The 19,176-nt window shown below is 31.9% G+C and overlaps 1 protein-coding gene across 1 annotated transcript; it reads right to left on the bottom strand.

The window, feature by feature from the left end:
* Positions 1-11,759: 11,759 nt before the first annotated feature.
* On the bottom strand, positions 11,760-15,630 carry LOC110670730 (probable sulfate transporter 3.5). The gene is made up of 12 exons (XM_058142937.1): positions 15,315-15,630; positions 15,028-15,235; positions 14,736-14,907; positions 14,564-14,629; positions 14,242-14,355; positions 14,021-14,137; positions 13,791-13,917; positions 13,400-13,686; positions 13,117-13,307; positions 12,961-13,043; positions 12,065-12,141; positions 11,760-11,975 (listed from the first exon to the last, which is right to left on the bottom strand). The coding sequence occupies exons 1-12, from the start codon at positions 15,628-15,630 to the stop codon at positions 11,829-11,831; spliced, it is 1,905 nt and encodes a 634-aa protein (XP_057998920.1). The 3' UTR covers positions 11,760-11,828.
* Between the last annotated feature and the right edge of the window lie 3,546 nt (positions 15,631-19,176).

The raw sequence follows: 19,176 nt of genomic DNA, 5'->3' as shown, positions 1-19,176 counted from the left end.
GCCTCATTAGGGACTATTTCCGCCTATAGCGACTCGATCGACAAATTCTCTTTCATATTCACCATCATTTGTCTCGTGTAGGGTAATAAACTCCCTTCTCTTCTCTTCCAAGTATACATCGCCACATACTTCTTTCTCGAACTCGGTGAGAAAGAAATCCCAAGTTATCTGCTCGGTGGTACCTCACTAGTTCTGTATCCCACCACCGGTATGCATCATCCTGCAGAGTGATACAAAGAACTTCCAAATTCTGCTCTGAGTACAATGAAGTTGTTTCAAGACTCTTCCGATTCATCCAACCAGTTTTCAGCTGTGATAGAATCATCTTCTCTTTGCCCAGAAAGTCCACTGCTCCAAACTTCCTGAGTCTCTCCATACAAGATTTTTGATGTGGAGGTGGTGGTGGTGGCATAACTCCTGCCATCTGTCTAAAGAACTCAGCCATTTGCTGAAATGTGGTTGATGCATTTGGTACTGGTGGAATAGGTTCCCTCCTGTCTCCTGGTTCAGTCATAGATGGAGCATGACTTTCCACTTCCTCATCGATCGCTCTCTGCGATGTGGAGTCCATATTCTGATCAAAATAACAAAACAAATCAAAAGATCTGCATTAGAGTCATCTTAACACTTACAATGCAATGCATGACGTGCAATCTATCTAGGTCCAGAAACGCCTAAACCGTGCTCTGATACCACTAAATGTAACACCCCTCACCCGTCTACAGAATAGCCGAGCAAGGCGTGCTACACGGCGTGCCGGAACACCTAGTCTGTGATTATTTCATTTACTGAACTCAATTTGATTTTAAGAAGTCTTTTATGTAATATTCATATCATGCTGATACTATTTTCATACTTTGATAAAATCAATGTTTCAAGACTGGTAATAAAAATTTGGCAAGATGCCGTCTATATTTAGGACAAACTGTCCTTCCAAACGTGTTGAAAATAATTTAATATGATGATATCAAAATCTCAAATATTTTATAGTCTCTATTTCTCAGTAAAGTCAATAGACTTTTACAGTCATTAAACAGTTCCATAATACAGTTCATAATAATTTAAATATATACAGAAAATTTCCATGTTAATTAATATGTACAAAATATTATAAACTTTAGAGTTTTCATAACATTATAAAATACAGGGCTGAATTTCAAATATACAACAAAAGTACAAAATACAAGATATCCTAAGTCCTACCATGTATGCAATGTAGTGCAGATGACTCTGGACTCCTGTGCAGATCTGATGTCTCACCCGGTCGTAGGTCTGCTGGGCTCCCACAGTATCTCTCCAATACCTACGCGTTACAAAAGCAACGCGCTAAGCAATTTTGCTTAGTGGTGCCAAATATAAAGAAATATACAATAAAATAAAGTAAATAAAGTGTTTACAAATTTTTAGTGGTGCTGTATGTCAGTAGACTGGATTTAGGTATTTGAATTTAATAGTACTTGAATTCTCGCTCGTAGCCTATATCGACGCATGGATAAATGGATATACTGGCACTGGGTACCTAGTAGCTCTGGCTGTCACACCATCGGTCACAAAGTGTCTCCCGGTGTGCAAATAGCGTGGCTAAAAAGCCATATAGTCAATCTGGCGATAAGCCAAAAATAAATACACAATATGTATAGCCGTAGGCCATTAAAGTCACAGTACGGCATAATAAGCCGTAAAAACATAGTATGGCATAAGGCCATTTACAGAACAGCTGTCAGAATCCTATTGGCATGCCAACCTATCCATACTAGTCAACTAGGCAAACTAGGGCACATTATAAATTAATTGTTTAATCCTTCAATTTTTTTGAGTTTACTAACTATTATATAATTCACAAGTCAATGTATGTGTTGACCTTTTTAGGTAATATGGATAAGTTGTTTCTAGCATCAATATGTCACAATTTAAATATCAATATGCTGCCAATATAGTGCAATTTATCATTTTTACAAGTTGGCATTCATTGCCAAAATGCTTCAAGCATCTTTGTATGTAAGATGTTAAATTCTTAATTTTTGTGTGCTAGATTGGTCTAGCTTAAAGTCCTATTTCCTTTGGTTTTTAGCTTCTGGTCAAACAAGCAAAATTGTAGCTCTATGTCTTATTGCACGCGGGGCAAAATTTCAGGTCATTCCGAGTTGTGTAGACCAAGATATGGTCAATTTGCTAAAGCTGGACAGATTGCACTTTTAGTGCAAAATTTGGTAAATTTTAAGGTCACTTTTGGTTCGGTAGTTTTTATGCCCGAATTTGTGCAAGCCATTGGACTTGGTTCTGGTCATTTCTGGGCTTTGGTGTCTTCATAAGACTTGTAGATATAGGTCTTAACTATTCATGGTCAAAATTTCAGGTCAATTGGACCTGTTTTGAGTAAGTTATGGCCTAAACACTAACTGCTGCCCAAATGGTCAGTTTTCAGGTCTTAAATGCACTAATCCGGATTTGGTCATTTTTAAGGTCAGTTTCTAGGCAGAATTTTGGCAACCTTTCTACATGAAAGTTGGCCTATTTGGTGTCTAGTTTCACCCCATATTAGCCTCATACCAATTGGGTTCATAGTTTGGCACTTATGGCCTCATTTAGGTGCTGCCTTCAATACACAACCTGCACAAAGCACATACACTCCCAATTTGATGTTCCTTCTCCTCCTCATTACTACAATATTCAATCAACAACACTTCTATACATATATTGTACACAATTTCAGCAACAATTCTGGGCAGAATGTTCAAGTGCTCAATGCACACAATTCATCATTAAATTCAACATTCACTTCCACCAAAATTCAACATACTTCAATGTTAATATTACACATATACTTCAACATATTCATGCTTCAATATCACTTACACTTGCAGCCCACAATTTAACATTAACATATATCATTAATAACCACATGTTCACACACAAAATCATGCTATTAGGGGCTGCCAAACATGGCAGTTTGCTCAAGGCATCAAGGTTCCATTTCACACCTTTAATCTAAACACTACATGCACATACTTAAATACAAACTTACTACAATTTTCATTTGAATTAATCAACCTTCATTTTCATTCATTATAAGTAAAAATAACTCAAGCTCAATAAGGGTTCATGGCTACCAAAAATGGACAAGTCCGTTTCTCACTATTTCTTTCATTTCTCTTCACCAAAACACTCACCTCAACCTGAACACAAGCTTTACTAAAGCAAGGGAGAGGTTTTGGACACTTACAACTTTTGTAGCTTATCAAAACTTCACCAAATCTGGTTTTTCTTGTTGCCAATATCTTCCCCAAGGTGAATAGGCAAGCTTTAATGAAGGAAGCAAGTGAAAATGAAGGCTTGATGATGGAGAGAGAAAGCTTCATGCATGGTGGCCATGGAGGTTTTTGGGAGGAGCAATTCGGCAAGCTTTTTCTAAAGGTTGAAGATGACCCATTTCTGCCCACTAATGTTTATTTATGTACTTTATATTATGGTTAGTGGAGCACTAATAAATGGTTTAATGTTTAATTATACTAAGTTTCCTTTATTTACACATTTACCTCCTTTCTTTCACAATTTACATAATGTATCACAATTTAATTATTCATGACATTTCTAAAGTGTAATATCATTTATTTTTAATGGACACTGAGGTTAAAAGGCAACACTATGTGTCAAATGACCAAAATACCCCACTTCAAGTTACATTCCCGATTTTTCGGTGACACCGATTTTTGTCTGTTTCTCAATTTTTCATTTTTCTTTGTACTAATCGATTAATTTTTTCTTTGATATTTCTAGTGTCAATTACATTTCAATAAACCTTTATTTATGTCTCAAAATTAAATTCAGAGTGTTCCCATGGTCTGGGTTGGCAACGGCCTTTTCCAAGTCACCCATCATGTGGTGCAGCTCGTTTAACTTAGCATCATTTTCTATCTTTCATTTTTGTTTGATTTTTCTTGTATTTTCTTTTTATTTATTTCATCATTATATGTCTGTTTACTATTACCGAAGTGTAGTTCTAGACATACTGATTTGCCTAGACTGTTATTTGGCCACTGGAGCAAAAGAACGTACAGAATATGTACAGTGGGGATGTTACAAAGTTGGCCGAATCTAGAGAGAGCACAAGAAAAGAATTTTGGTTCATTCAAGGAAGCTTTGATCAAGTTGTTTGTGTGGACAAACTAGAGGATCAACAATTGGTGGTCTACTCTACCCAAATTAGGTGCTGGAATTTGATTTTGCGACTTTGGTGTAAAATCCTTAAACTTTAACTTGTTGATTTTAAGATTTTAGTTTCCTAATGGCAATTAGGATTCTTAGCTATTGAGTTACAATTTGTTATAACCAAACTATGTGTTTTGCAATAGAATAAAAAGTTTGTATGTTGCATGAAACCTTAGGTACATCAAAATGTAAAATTGCTAATTTTACACCCTTTGGTGTGTTTTTCTTTCAGAATATCTTTGCTATGCACAATAGTGTATATATAAAATAAAAGAGATAGAGAAAATTAATATCAAAATTAATTACGCCAAATCGTTATTAATTAATAAAAATGTTATTTTTTAATTAAAAGAATTTTAACGTTGCTATTTAAAATATTAAAACTCTAAAACGTTAATAATAATAATAATAATAATAATAATATTATTATTATTATTATTATTATTATTTTAAATCATTTTAAAATAATATTAAAGTAATAAAATATATAAAAGGAAGAGAGAAAAATTTTAAGTATTGATTTTCTTTCAAATTAAGCAAGGTTCTTAATTTTACTGTCATTGACGTTTTCAAATTAAAAATAAGGAAACATGAGAATATATGATAATTATATTTAGTAATTATATATTACAACTGTTTAGAAAATATATAAAAAATTAATGTTGATTTTTTTTTCAATTTAAAAATTAATAGATAGGCATTACCTTTAATAATTAGACTTATTTAAAAGAAAATTTAATGATTAATTTCTCATAAAAATTTAAATATCCCCTAATGCTTGGTTATTATTTGGAGTAGATATTTTAAAAGAAATTAAACTTTTGGCAATAATTAGAAAGTCACGACAACATTCATTGAATTTTGAAATTAAAAGTCTTAAGTTGCTAAATCATCAACGATTAAATGCTAAATTTTATTTCAACAAATGCATTTAAAAATATTCTACATTTTGATTTTCCTCCAAAGTACACATGGTAAAAATATTTAAAAGGAAATTAAAAAGAGATTTAAATAAAAAATAAAATTAAATACTAAGCATAAAAAATAGTAATTACTATAATTATAAAATATAATAATTTTTATATGATAAGTGTCACTTGATAAAACTAAGAGAAAATATATCCACATGGCAAGCCCTCTTTTTAAAATGTTACGTGACAGTACGAAGGAAAAAATCTTTTTGCTATATATATATATATATAATTATTTTATTTTAACTAAATTTGTCAATAAAATTATTAATTATATTTATGTTATTTATCATTAATTAAAATTTAATTTGTAATAACTTTGAAAAATAATAATAATAAATTTTAAATTTTAAATAATATTTTATTAATATATGATATTTTATCAATATTTTAATTTTTATATAAATAATAAAATAATAATAAATAATAATTTATAAATTTGTTTTTTTTAAATATTAATTTAACATTAGAAAAAAATGAAAATGAATCTAAAAACCTACTATTCAAGTTAAATGAATTTTTTTTTAAATAAAATTAAAATTGAGAGATTTTATTTTAATAAATTAAAATTAAGTGATAGAAATAAAATAATTACCTAAATTAAGAGATGATTGGTATAATTTACTCAGAAATACAGGTAGTTGAAGGCTAGGAAGCATGAAATTTAGGGCATTAGAATCTTGAATTTCAAAAATTAATCTAGGGTTACATTTATCATGCTTGATGAGTTATGTGCCTAATAAATTTCCAATGCCCAAAAGCATACTAAAACACATTTTAGCATGCATTAAACATTCATTTGCCATCAAGAATTGAACTTTGGGAATTTAATTTATTAAACCCTAACTAAAAGAGAGATTTTGGTTACTAACCTCCAAGGTGCACAATTAATCAATCTCTCTTCCTTAGGATGCCTTTAGGACTCCAATTGTATTCCCTCTAGCTTGTCCACCACAAGCTCACCTATGTTAGCAATGGCAGCCCCAAACTTTGCTTTTCAAGCCTTGCCAACCACTTGAAGATGGGGTTTTATGCTTTAGTGAGGGTTAATGGATGTTTAGTGAACTAGAAATACTTTCTAACACTTTTAATTGAAAGGAAATCAACAATTTCCTTTTGAATTGATGAAAAGAAAAATTGAAGAGGAAAGGGAGCAAGGTTGCCATCCAAATGAAGAGGAGGAAGAAGAAAATTTTTTTTTTTTATTTCTCTTTCTTCCTTTTGCCTTTTATACTAAAGTCAACTCTCACTTACTCCTTGCCACATGTCACCACAAGATTCCATCTTGCTTTTGTTTGACTTAATCTCATGAAGCCAAGTGTCAAGCTCCAATTAAATCACAAAAAGTGGTCTTCCATCATGGGAAGACAAGTGGCAAGCTTGTATGGTGCCATGTGTGTAACACCCCTATTTTTATAGCCTGGTATATTTCACTGTTCCGGTGACCGGTGTCGGTCCGGACAATTAAGGGGATTAGAACCACACTTAAGACAACTAGAGAAGCCATAAATACAAATAATTAGTAATTGTCAATTAGTTAAGTATAAATAAGAAAAATAGAACATAAAAAGTTAAACGAGCCGAGAGTCACAACGATGGGTGACTGTCTCGGGAACGACTGCGAAGCCATTGTAAACTCAAATTTCGAATCGTAAAATGTGACGTTGCGGTCCTTAGGACCATTATGAACACAGTGGAAAAAAGAAAATCATGAAAAAGAACTGTTAAGCCAGTCAAATAATTAGGTCAGGAAGCCGGAAGAAATACTGAATTATTTGCAAACCGGGATGAACCTGCGAGGGGCAATTTGGTCAATTGACCCCGAGAGCTGACTCCTGACCTAACTGTCAAATAAAATCGGAGAAAAGAAAATTTCAGAATCGAGAATTAAATTAAAGAACTAATAGAAAAATAAATAGAAAAAAAAAAGAGAAAATGGAAAAGTCAAAAGGTGATGACATCTTGCATGACCTCATGCATGATGCCATAAAAATGATGCTTAATATATTTACTTAATTGGAATTTTTGGGTCTTCCATAAGTAAATAAAAGAAAAGAAAAGAAAAACAAAAATAATTGTCTTCCTTACCCCAAACAAGCCGCCCACTTCTCTCTCCCTTAGCTCTCTATCTCAAACTCCATTGAAGCTCCCAATTTAAGCTTCATACACCCCAATTTAACCATAAATTCCCCTAAAGTCCTTAAGTAAATCTTACCCCTAAACCTAGATAAACACTTTAGGAGCAAGAAGGAAAAGAAAACTTGGAGAATTGAAGAATTAGGAAATCTACAAATTGAGGTAAGTGCAATTTCAAGTTTAGATTCTTATTGAATTCATGAATTTAAGTTTATGTGTGATGAAATTGCATTAGAAATAAAGGAAACCATGCTTAAATAAGGGAAGAGAGAATGTGGCAACCATGGAACCCTAAGGTTTTGATGGTATTTAGTTAGGTTAAACATGAAATCTTGGTGAATAGATGTTATATATGTGAATTGTATATTTAGATTACATGAATTGTGAAGATTGGACAAACTTAGGGTTTTGGACATTAGGGTTTAGAGATAAAAAATGTAAGAAACTTGTAAATGGTATCTTTGACCTAATGTGAAGTGAGAAATAGTCATTTGTGACCTAATTAAGTGTGTTAGAAGTGTTGGAATTAAAGTCAAATTCGGAGGGAGTGTGGTCATGCTGTTGCAGCATGACCAAGTCAACTTTGAGGGACCAAAAAATAAAATTTTACAAGTCCAATTGGTATGAGACCAATTGGGAATGAAAATAGGCACTAAATGACACAATTTTCATTTAGGAAGCATGCCCAAGAAGTGACTAAAACCTAGTGAACAAATTGACCAAAGTTGGAAAATTGCAGGCTGCCCTGTACAAACTGACCAAATGAACAGTGTTTGTTCATTTGGTCATAACTCAAGCTAGGTGGGTAAAATGACCTAAAATTTTACCAGTGGTTAGATGAGATATAGACCTAAAACTTTCATGAAGAACACAAACCCAAATTATGCCATTAACCCAATCAAATTACTGAGCAAAGTTGAATCACTGAATCTGCAGAACTGCAGATTTATCATATGAACAGTAAAGTTTCAATGGCTATAACTCTCTCTAGAAAACTCCGATTTAGGTGATTCTTGAACCAATGGAAACCTAAGGCATAGTAAAACATTTCATATGAAGAAAATTAGACCAAATTATGGACTTAACTTGATCAAATTGCTGAAAGTTGGATCAATAATCTGCCAAAACTAAAATATGCAGCATGAACAGTAACCATAATTTGGATATAACTTGAGCTACAAAACTCCAATTGGAGTGATTCAAAAAGGAGAATAAACTTAAGACAATAGGGAACATTTTCTATGAAGGAAGTTTTGCCAAATTCCAACAGAAAAGTGACCAGTGGAATAGTGCAACCTTAGACACTAAAACTGAAAATTTAGCAATTTTGCCTAAAAGACCTAAGTTTTAAGAAAATGACCAAAACCAACAAGTTTGGTGACCAAAATGTGGTATGTGGGTGAAGTTGGAATTCCCATACCTATTAAACCTTAGAAAGTCAACAATTTGACTTGAATAGTGTAGTGAATAGTAACCCGAAATACAAAAATTTCAAAAACGTCGAGTTTAGCACATTAGAGTTAGGTAAAAGTGAAGTTAAATTTATTTTTGGATTTTATGCTAAGTTATGATACTGAAACACTGTGAAACTATGTGTTTCAGCTGAAAAAGACTTGGAAGGTCTGAGAGACTGAGTCAAGGCCTAACGGCTACTCACGTCAGGTTTGTGCTCAATAAACCTTCTTTGAGCCTTTTGTCATTGAAAAATTGATTTAGTGTGATTTATGAAAATTTAAAGTTAATTATAAATTGTGTTGCCATCTTGTGAGTGAAATTATGACTTTGGAAATTTATTGGATTTCTCACGAATCATTTGAATAAAATGTTTGAAATTGATTTTTGATTCACACTTAGCATGACAGTATCTTATTATTCCTCCTCCATTTATGGGGTGAGATCGGTTATCTTTCCTCCCTCTCTGGTTTACCAGTTGAGGTTGTAAATCGGATGAGTACTCATTAGCTAGCTAGCCACCTGCCTCATTGATTTCAATTAGTGGGGTTGTAGATTGCTTTATCGTGGTGTACAACGCGGCATTGATCGGAAATTTTGTGTCATGGCTTAAGTTGTGTATGAATTGGCAACATTGTGTTCTTAAATTATTTAACTAAATTGTGTTATTATGATTTTTGATAATTTGTGAAATGTGATTGAGAAATATTTAAATTGGGTTTTGGCAATGAATGATTTATGTATTGTATTTAAAATTTTTATTGTGCACCGCTGAATATTTTTATACTTAGCGATAGCTTGTTTTGCTGTCGCAGATAAGAGCAAGGAGAAAGCAGCAGAGTGAGCTGCTATCAATATTGAAGATTCTATTGATCTTTTTGTACGGGTATTATTTTATACCCTTATAGTTATTTTGATGTAAATATTGTGATGTTGTATGTATCAATGTAAAGTAAGCAGTTGTATAATAAATTGTAATAATTTTATTTTTGAATTGTATATCTGTAAATTTAATTTATGCATACAATATTGATGGAATGATATTAAATAGTTTATTTTGAGAATTTTGAGAGGACAAATTTTGGATTAAATTATGGAATTGATTTGAGATGTGTTGACTTGAGAATATTTGGAGGTTGGGAGTTGTAAAAAATTTATTAGAAATGCTTTTTACAGGTTTTTGAAGAACTGTTTTCTCAAAATACAGACGGCACTCTGCCGAAATTTTTATAAAATTTACGGAGAAAAAAAAATGGATAAAATTTTTACTAGTATTTAAGCTTTGAATAAATGATTTTAATTCCTACCAAAATACTCACCACTTTCAAAATGTAAGAAAATAGTTTTAAAATCCCTTGTAGGGTGCTTAATGAGTTATCGGTAAGTGAAGTTCGGTAGTTCATTAGGTAGTCTACGGGATCATGTTATGCCTTACAGAGGGGTAAGGTGTGACAATGTGTCACCATCTCATGGTGCCACATGTCACCATGTGAAAAGACCAATTTACCCTTACTTTTTAATTTGAGTTCTCAACCCAAAATTATAATTTCTCCTCTTAAAATTAATTTATATCAAATATAAATTAATTGATTAATTAATCTTCATTAATTAATTTCTCACAATTAAATTCATATTTAAACAATAAAATATAAATTTAATTTATGCTATACATCCAATAACTTAGATTTAGTTTTAAGTCATGCTAGGAACTTTGTAATCTTATTGCAAATCAAACCTAATTAATTAATTAATTAAACTCTTTAATTAATTAATTAAATCACACTTGGTGATTAACTTGTGTAGATGTGTGACTTGCTAGGCTCATTACTTATTGGCAATGAGAAATGATATTGTCTCTTAATATCATTAGGACTCTTTCTTATCATAAATGATTTCTCTAAATCATTTCAGGCATCTCATAGATCATGGTTGACCCTTAGCATAGCATGCCATGGCCACCCAATGAGTAATAAGGAATACCTTAAATGAACCTTTAATCATATGTTACCATGCACTTGAATCGCTCCGTTACAAAATCCTAATTCCTGCTAGAGTCATGGTTAATGTCAAACTCCATTCGCTATAAACATTATGTTCTCTTTTAATTTCAATTCTTGATTGATTAGATTTTCTTGTCAGAAACTATTTTCTAACTAATTCTATCTATCCTGACTAGGAATTTAAATCATCAAGAATAATTAAATGAACATAAGATTTTATCCCTATTTACTTTGGGTAACGGATTCCATGTTGATCAACACTTATCTCCATATATAACTAGTAGGAGCCAACACATGCCCATAAACCCATACACAGTACGAGTATGAAAGCAGTATCAAACTCAAACCGCCTATATGCAAGATAACTGTGTTATCTCAGGTCTAAAGATTATATGCACTGATATGATATATGACAATACATTGACAAGAGTAAACTCTATGTGCTTGTCATAAGTGTCATTGATTCGGCCTACTTATCATGTATAAGTGCGTATCAAGTTTGTTATGTGGCATGAGACTCACCACTCCAACTTATTTATATCTCATATTAATACTTTGGGAACAAACATGATTACAATCTTTCTGGATAAGTCATATCCTTTGTGAAGTATCCTCGACTGTGAATTAATTTATGATACTTTGTATTAGAAATACTGTCACTCATATTCTTAACAACATAAGAATAGAATTTCTAACAAACTATCAATAGACCTTTTTAATTACACATAAATGGATTATGTAAACAGCCAAGTGAAATTGTCTTTTATTAATAAAATTATATACAAGATACATATAAAATAATATGCTGTAGGGCATACTACTAATATTAGTCATTCCTTGATCATTGGTTATTGATTGAGAAGGATATAAAAGTTAAGAAAATCTTTAAAAAAGGAAGCTATCCTTTTATTAAATTTGGATAATAATGATAAAAAAAAAATACAAAGGCCCAGCTTATCAAAATTCTAGAATCAACCAACCCAATGGTTCCATGAACAGTTCCACCCTACTCTGATCGATGTGGTCATCAACACAGCTCGATCTAGATGAAAACTTGGTGTTATTCTTTCTGTGTTGAAAGTGAAAATGAACTAGCTTCAATTGCATCTTCAATGCACAAAAATATGGATTGCTTTCCAACCTTGTCTACAAAGTGTGACCTTATCATTTTCTCCATAACATCCAGCCTAGGGTTTATAATAGAAAGCTACATGGATGGATAAACAACATTGATTAGCACTCTTCATTGATAATATATTGAAAATTCTTAAAAAGAATAAGATGGCTGAAAAATACCTTAATACTTCTTGCTTTTAACATTTTGTGTATTTCAATTAATGTTTCAATGCCTGTTGTATCTATTGATATAACACCTACATCATAAAAATTACAATTAAAATCTTTCCTGAAATTAAAATTAAGAGCCTATTTGATATTACTGTTAGAGTTATTGTTTTAATATATATATATATATATATATATATATATATATATACACTAATTAGAAAGAATTAAAAAATAATTTAAAATTAAATTTAATAAATTTTAGTCATATAAATACTAAAATAATAAAATAATTTTTTTTCAAACTTTTTTTTAACATCATCTAAAATAGTGTATTTTTACTAACAAGTAGTTTTAGTCCTGTAACTCAATGGAAACCAAACACTAAGGATAATCTTGAATTTTCATTTATATAATGGAATATGGTGGAGCTAGGCATTGTAGTATGAGGAGCCATATATAAAAATTACATATATATAACTAATTAAAAATATTTGAAGACATATAAAAATACTGAATGAAGGTTACTTTAAAATTTTTTCTTATAAATATAATTTATTAATTAATTGTCTTACTAATAAAATCCAAAATTAAAATATTGAGTATAATTTAAATAAAAAATTATTAATATTGAGAAAAAAATAATTATATGATTAATATAAGTTAATAATTGAAAAGTTATTAGAATAATACAAGAATTTTAATAAATTATATTAAATTATAATTAATTACTTATAATATTAAATAAATTAATACAAGTTTTAATTATACTTATTTACAAATTGAAAAATTATTTTTAATATTAAAATTTAACAATTTAAAAATAAAACTTTTTAAGGAGGAAAAAAAAAAATTAGTAGGAGGCTTGGGGCCATCGTCACCTCAGGCCCCAATGTACTTTTGCTGACCTGATAAATCTAGCAAGACATGCTTAACAATAGATTCCCCACCATTTGAAATGTCATTTTCTTCTTGAATCCACCGGAGAATCCTATACGAAAATTCCAACATCATCAATCAAATCATTTCACACTCCTTTTGCCTTGGATGTCATAAATGAATACCTTTCTCTTATATAATTGGAACTGGCAAAATAGACTGGGGAACCGAGTTGTAAGGCAAGGACTCCTGGGATTCTTGTCACTCCAGGATATTGCTCTGCGTCACGGTACAAATATGAATCCTGTATTTTTCCAAGCCTGCAGGTGGCAGGCCTAGCTGCATATAGTAGTGTCCTCACCATAGCAAGCCCAACCTGAAAAATTGCCAGGATTAATCACACAGCCAATTAAATCTATCTTCACTCAAGTGTATAATTTCAATTTTTGTAACTCCTAGAATTCTTACCGACATCATGAGGCCGTAGTCCATGCTTATGAAGGCAACTCCTATGAAGCCAGCCATACAAATGAGAAAATCAAACTTGTCAACCTTGAAGAGGTGATAAATTTCCTCGTAATCAATCAGTCCAAGCATTGCAGACATGATAATGGCAGATAGAGCAACTAAAGGAGTATAACTGAAGAGAGGAGCCAATAGTAATAGGGTAAGCATCATACAAATAGACATTACTATGTTGGACATTGCTGTCCTACACCCTGCATTGAAATTCACTGCAGTTTTTGAGAATGGCCCTGCATATCAAAGATAATTCAAATGAGAAAATAATTTTTAATTCCATATAAAATTAATACACCTAAAAATTTCCAATGTATTAAGATTAAAAAGAGAAATTTACCAGTGGTCAAATAGCAAGAAGTGAAGGAGCCCACAATGTTCATGAGACCAAAAGCTATCATCTCCTTGTTCCCATCAACTTGTTCATTTTTCATTAGGGCAAAGCTTCTTCCTATGGCTATCCCTTCCTGTAGGTTTTTTTTTTTTTTTTAATAATATAATATAATTAATTAAAATATGTCATTAATTAATTAATCCAAGACCCAAAAAGAGAGAGATTTTTATTCTTACAGCTAAAGCAATAAGACCTGTGATGAGGGCAACCTTCAAAGTCACAGGTATATACTGAGAATCAAAGTTTATATGTTTAATGGATAGAGGATTTAGGCCTCTGTTGAGGTGACCCACCTAAGGAAAAAAGCAGTCAAATTATAGATGAATTTGATGGTTCAATCTAATCATTTGCAGTTTAAAAAAAAATTGTGATTAATCCTCTTGAGAGAGTCGCTTACTATTTGGATTCCATGTTTATCGGCGTGAGCAAAATAGGAGAAAAGACAACCGACTGCAACCACCACCATCGGAGCTGTGGCTGACACCCAAAACAGATTTGGCCTTTTCCTCCTCTGAAAAGTTCATATGTTCAAACATTTAGTATATATATCCATCTTCATTCTCAGGTCTGTGGTAGCTAGGCAGCAGCCATTTGCTTTACCAGGTGATGTAATTGTCATGTCTTCAAAATCTTAAAATCATCAATTACTTGGCTATTAATTTATCATTATCTTGTTTCACTGTAATAGTTGATGGAGAATGTAGAGAGAGGTATCTCACCAGGAACCGAGTGAACTGAAGAAAAGTAAGGAAGATGATGCCCACAACTGCACTCTGCCACCTCCACTGTTAAAAATATATGAGCATAAACAATGAGGGAAAGGAAAAAACAAACAATTGATTTCCTTAATGAAGGAAGGATTTTTGCTTGAAGTAATGATTTCCCACAAACCTCATCTCTATTTTGAAAAATTGAACGCAGGACAGAAACAACATCAGTTTTCGTGGTGAAATGTTTCAATCCAAATATGCCCTTGAGCTGTTGCAGGCAGATAAGAGTTGCAGTTCCTCCCATGAAACCGGTGATAGTTGGATGTGACAAGAAATCCACCAGAATCCCCAGTCTGCATATACGTTAAATTTGATACCAATAAAAACCTAACAATAATTGTAATGAATTAAACATAATTTATCACATGCATTACCAAAAGGGTTAAAGAATCCATTAATATATATATTTTTACCTTAGAAGACCTAGAAGAGTCTGAAAAACTCCTGCGAAGAAAGTTGCAGTGAAAACCAAGTAGAGGTACAATGTTGGATCATCGTTGTGAGACACTTTTTCCCCAATGGTATTGGCTATGAGCAATGAACAAGCTGCAACCGGACCGACTGCTATGTGCTTCGAGTTTCCGAAAACGGCATAAATGAGGGGAGGGACAAAGCTTGAGTCTGCAAATATATGTAAATATTAATTCATCATGATTAATTATTGCTATTAGGAAAACGAAAATATTATCATCAGGCTTACACAGGCCAATGATAGGAGGAAGATTAGCAAGTTCTGCATAGCTGATCCCCTGAGGAATGGCAAGGGAGGCAATGGTTATACCAGCGAGCAAATCGAACTGAAACAAGCGTAGATTGTAATTGGGTAACCATTCAAAGATTGGAATAAAGTATTGCACTGCTTTTTTGACGACTCTGCCACCAAATTTCTCCTTCCTGAACTGCCTGAATGGATCATCAGGAAAGAAAGTTTCTTTGAGATGGGATTTCAGGGTTGCCCTGAAACTTCTTGGGTTATCAAAGTTTACCTTTTTACGGGTAAGATTTTCGATGCTCATTGTGTCTCTCTCTGGTATGTATGTGTGAGAGATAGGAGGGAAGATAGTAGTGAAAGTAAGCAGTGAAAGGAAGACAGGGATGATAGGAAGATTATGGAGCTATTGGCCTATTGCAGTGTTATTACTCTAAATTTTAGGGTGGGGTAAAGAGGGTGTGCGGCTAGCATTGATATAGAAGTAACATGGTGGGAAATGGGAAATTTCTTGTACATACCTTGGTGTATAAATTAATTTATACACATAATCAATCATAAATTAGAATTCTATATATATAATAAGTCTTTATTATGTTTTTAGATATGGCTCACCATAATTTTAAATTACATGAAAATTGCTGATTAGATGGGTATATCAATTACAATGAGAGGATAAGATAAGATGGCTTTGACAACTAAGACTCCAATATTATTCTTTATTTGGAAAAATTGTTAATATTAGATTTAATATTAGACCATAATTACAGTTGTATACTATCCATTTTACTTTTTATCATTTATTATTTATTATTTGAGAAAGTATGAGCTCTTGATAAGCAAGACCGTCCATTGATCATATAACATTCCGAGAATTTTGAGAATAAGTAACTTTTGAGCTTTATTATTTTAACATATTTTATTGATTTTATTGTCATTATTATGGTGTTTTAAATTTTATTTAGAGGATTATTTTAAAGTCATATATTTTTATTATGATTGAAAATCAATTAAAGTGAATTTGCACTAATTTGAAAGAGATTTGGACCCTGGACACAAGAGACGTCCAGGTGCTTCTAAACCACAAAACCCCACAAACAACTGCGAAGATAGTTGTCAACCCCAGACTCATGGGGAACCCTATAGAATAATTATTTGGGACTTAATTGAAGAATTTATGAGGTTTAAATGACAATAAAAATGTTAAGGAGATACAAGAAAATTTATGTCAATCGGTAAGATAATTGTAACTCGATGAACACAATGAATGACATTTTGGTCATTTCACCCTCAGTGTTGAATCTTGACCTAAATTTCAATCAAAATGAGAGAGAATAAAACATTAAAAATAAATTAAAATCATGAATTGGGTGATGGAAAAGAGAAAAGAAAGAAAAGGAAAATAAAATTGAATTATGACATAAGCATTACCTCATGATGACTTAAGCATAACTAAGCATGATGAAATAATGACATAATTAAAACTTTAATTCATTTATATGAAAATAAATATATAGCTAGAGACAAATTTGACTAAAGAAAATCATCTTCCTCCTTTAGCTCCTTCATGGCCGAACCTTGAGTCTCATTCCTTTCCACCATTTTTTATCATCAAAGCTTCAATTTCCCATCAATTTCTTTCATATTTTTCCTAGCTCCAAACACAAAAATTTGATATTTGACCTTGCTAAAGTGATTAGTAGCCAAAAAAAAAAAAAAAAGTAGAAAAAGAGAAGGTTTGGCAAGCTTGGAAATCCTTCAACTGAGGTTAGTGCAAGATTCTAACTACTTCTCTTATTTAATCATTGATAACATGTAGGAATGAGTTGAAATTCCATGAAATTGAAAGAATATAATGAGTATATGAAAAACCTAAATTTAGGCAGCCATGGGGGGAGGTTGGGATTTGATCATTTGTTTGAATTAAATTGCCTACAAGTGGTTTTTGATGAGTATATTTGAGTTAGATGTTGGATGGCATGTGTTACATGAGATTGCAAAATTAATAAGTTAGGGTTTGGTATGAAAATTGGAAATTTGATGATATGTTGATTTATTGATGATGTTGAGATCAATTATGGACTATTTGAAGTGCATTGAATGTGATTTGACGTTAGTAGTAGTGTGGAATGGTGGTATTAGGAGTGTTGTTTTCATGCAGGAAATTTTGAACCTTGAGTCTAGTATATAAATATGGCCATAAGAATAGCTATCTTGCTCCAATTGGTGTGACGCTAATTGGGAATGAAACTTAGGACATAAAGCTACATTTTTCATGAAGAGACCCTACTCAGAAACTAAATACAAAATAACCTAAAATTGGCTTGAATCTGGATAACTATATATTGGACCTGGAAAAATGACCATATGAACAGTAATTGTTCAAATGGCCATAACTTACTCTAGGAATGTCAGAATAACCTGATTCTTGAACCATTAGAAATGTTAGACATAGGAGCAAATTTTTCATGGAGATCAAGAACCCTAGTTCTAACCCTAACATAATCAAATTGCTAATCAAAATTAGCCTAACAAAACTGCCAGAACCAAACTGACCAGAAAATCCTGGATATTGACCAATCCGTCCAGTTGTGGTAAAAATGCCATAACTTAGCCTGCAAATGCAGTGATTCAAAAGCAAAAATTTTCATAAGACCTAGAACTACAACTTTGATATTTGGTCTAAAACCCAGAACTAAATGCAACTTAGGGAAATTACTAAGAGAATTTAGGACTTCCCAATATGGAAATTCCTACACCTGGACAAATTGACCATTTAACACTTGAGTAGTAAATGAACCATAACTTTTAGTAGAAAACTCCAATTGAGATGAAGCAAATTGATTAAAAACTTAAGAAATAGGGCTACAACTTTGATTTAGGAACCTTGCTCAAAGTTTGAGTGTAAGGACCTCAAATGTGGGTTGCAAAGACTGACCTAAACCTGAAATTCTAGATGTACAAGGTTTAGGAGTCCAGGTCAATTAAACTATCATAACTCATCCTAAATAGCTTGAAATTTTGTGATTCTTGAACCTGTGTGATCAGGACACATAGGGGAACAACTCATATGAAAAATATTAGGCCAAAATATGATTGTAGCTTGTCCAAATGGCTGGACAAAGTGAGATTCCAGAATCTGTTAGGTTCTAGAACAGCAAAGGGTGAGTGAACCAGTCTTGATTAATTGATTATATCTTGAGTTACAGAATTTCAAATTGAATGATTCAAAATGGAAAATTAAAGTTAACAAATAAAGAGATAATTTTCATGAAGTATAGCCAAATGGACTATGCATCTTGGCCAAATTGCTAGAGGAAATTAAGGTATAAAATCTGAAATCCATAAAATTTTCATAGACAACTTGGAATATGAATGGTACCCCACTTAAAGGACTTAATGAACACCTAAATCATGTGAATAGGTAGTTGGGGCTTGTATTCCCATCACAAATAGAACTTATGATACATTGCCAACATAACTTGAAATATGAATTGTAATCACCATAAATGAATTTTTGAATGTGTAAATGATGTGAAAATGTCAATTAGGACTTATGTTCCCATTATGAGTAAAAATGAGAATGCTCGAACCTGAATGACACATGAAATGGTATGATAAATTAGATAAGAAATTGTAAATGTTAAATATATGATGTAATTGGTAAATTGTGATTCATATGAATGAAATCTATAAATACATCCATAATGCGAAAATGAAATTGGGAGTTGTGTTCCCGCTAGGAATAGAAGTAAAATGCTACAAAAATATAAATAGAAAATATAATGAAATAATAAAACATATGAACACTTAATGGTACTAATGTGCCTATGTATTGCCTAGACATGTGTGT

The sequence above is a fragment of the Hevea brasiliensis genome, unplaced genomic scaffold (assembly GCF_030052815.1).
Source record: "Hevea brasiliensis isolate MT/VB/25A 57/8 unplaced genomic scaffold, ASM3005281v1 Scaf92, whole genome shotgun sequence".
Taxonomy (NCBI): Eukaryota; Viridiplantae; Streptophyta; class Magnoliopsida; order Malpighiales; family Euphorbiaceae; genus Hevea; species Hevea brasiliensis.
Note: the sequence above shows the minus strand (reverse complement) of the source record. Positions and strands in the feature narration are given on the sequence as shown.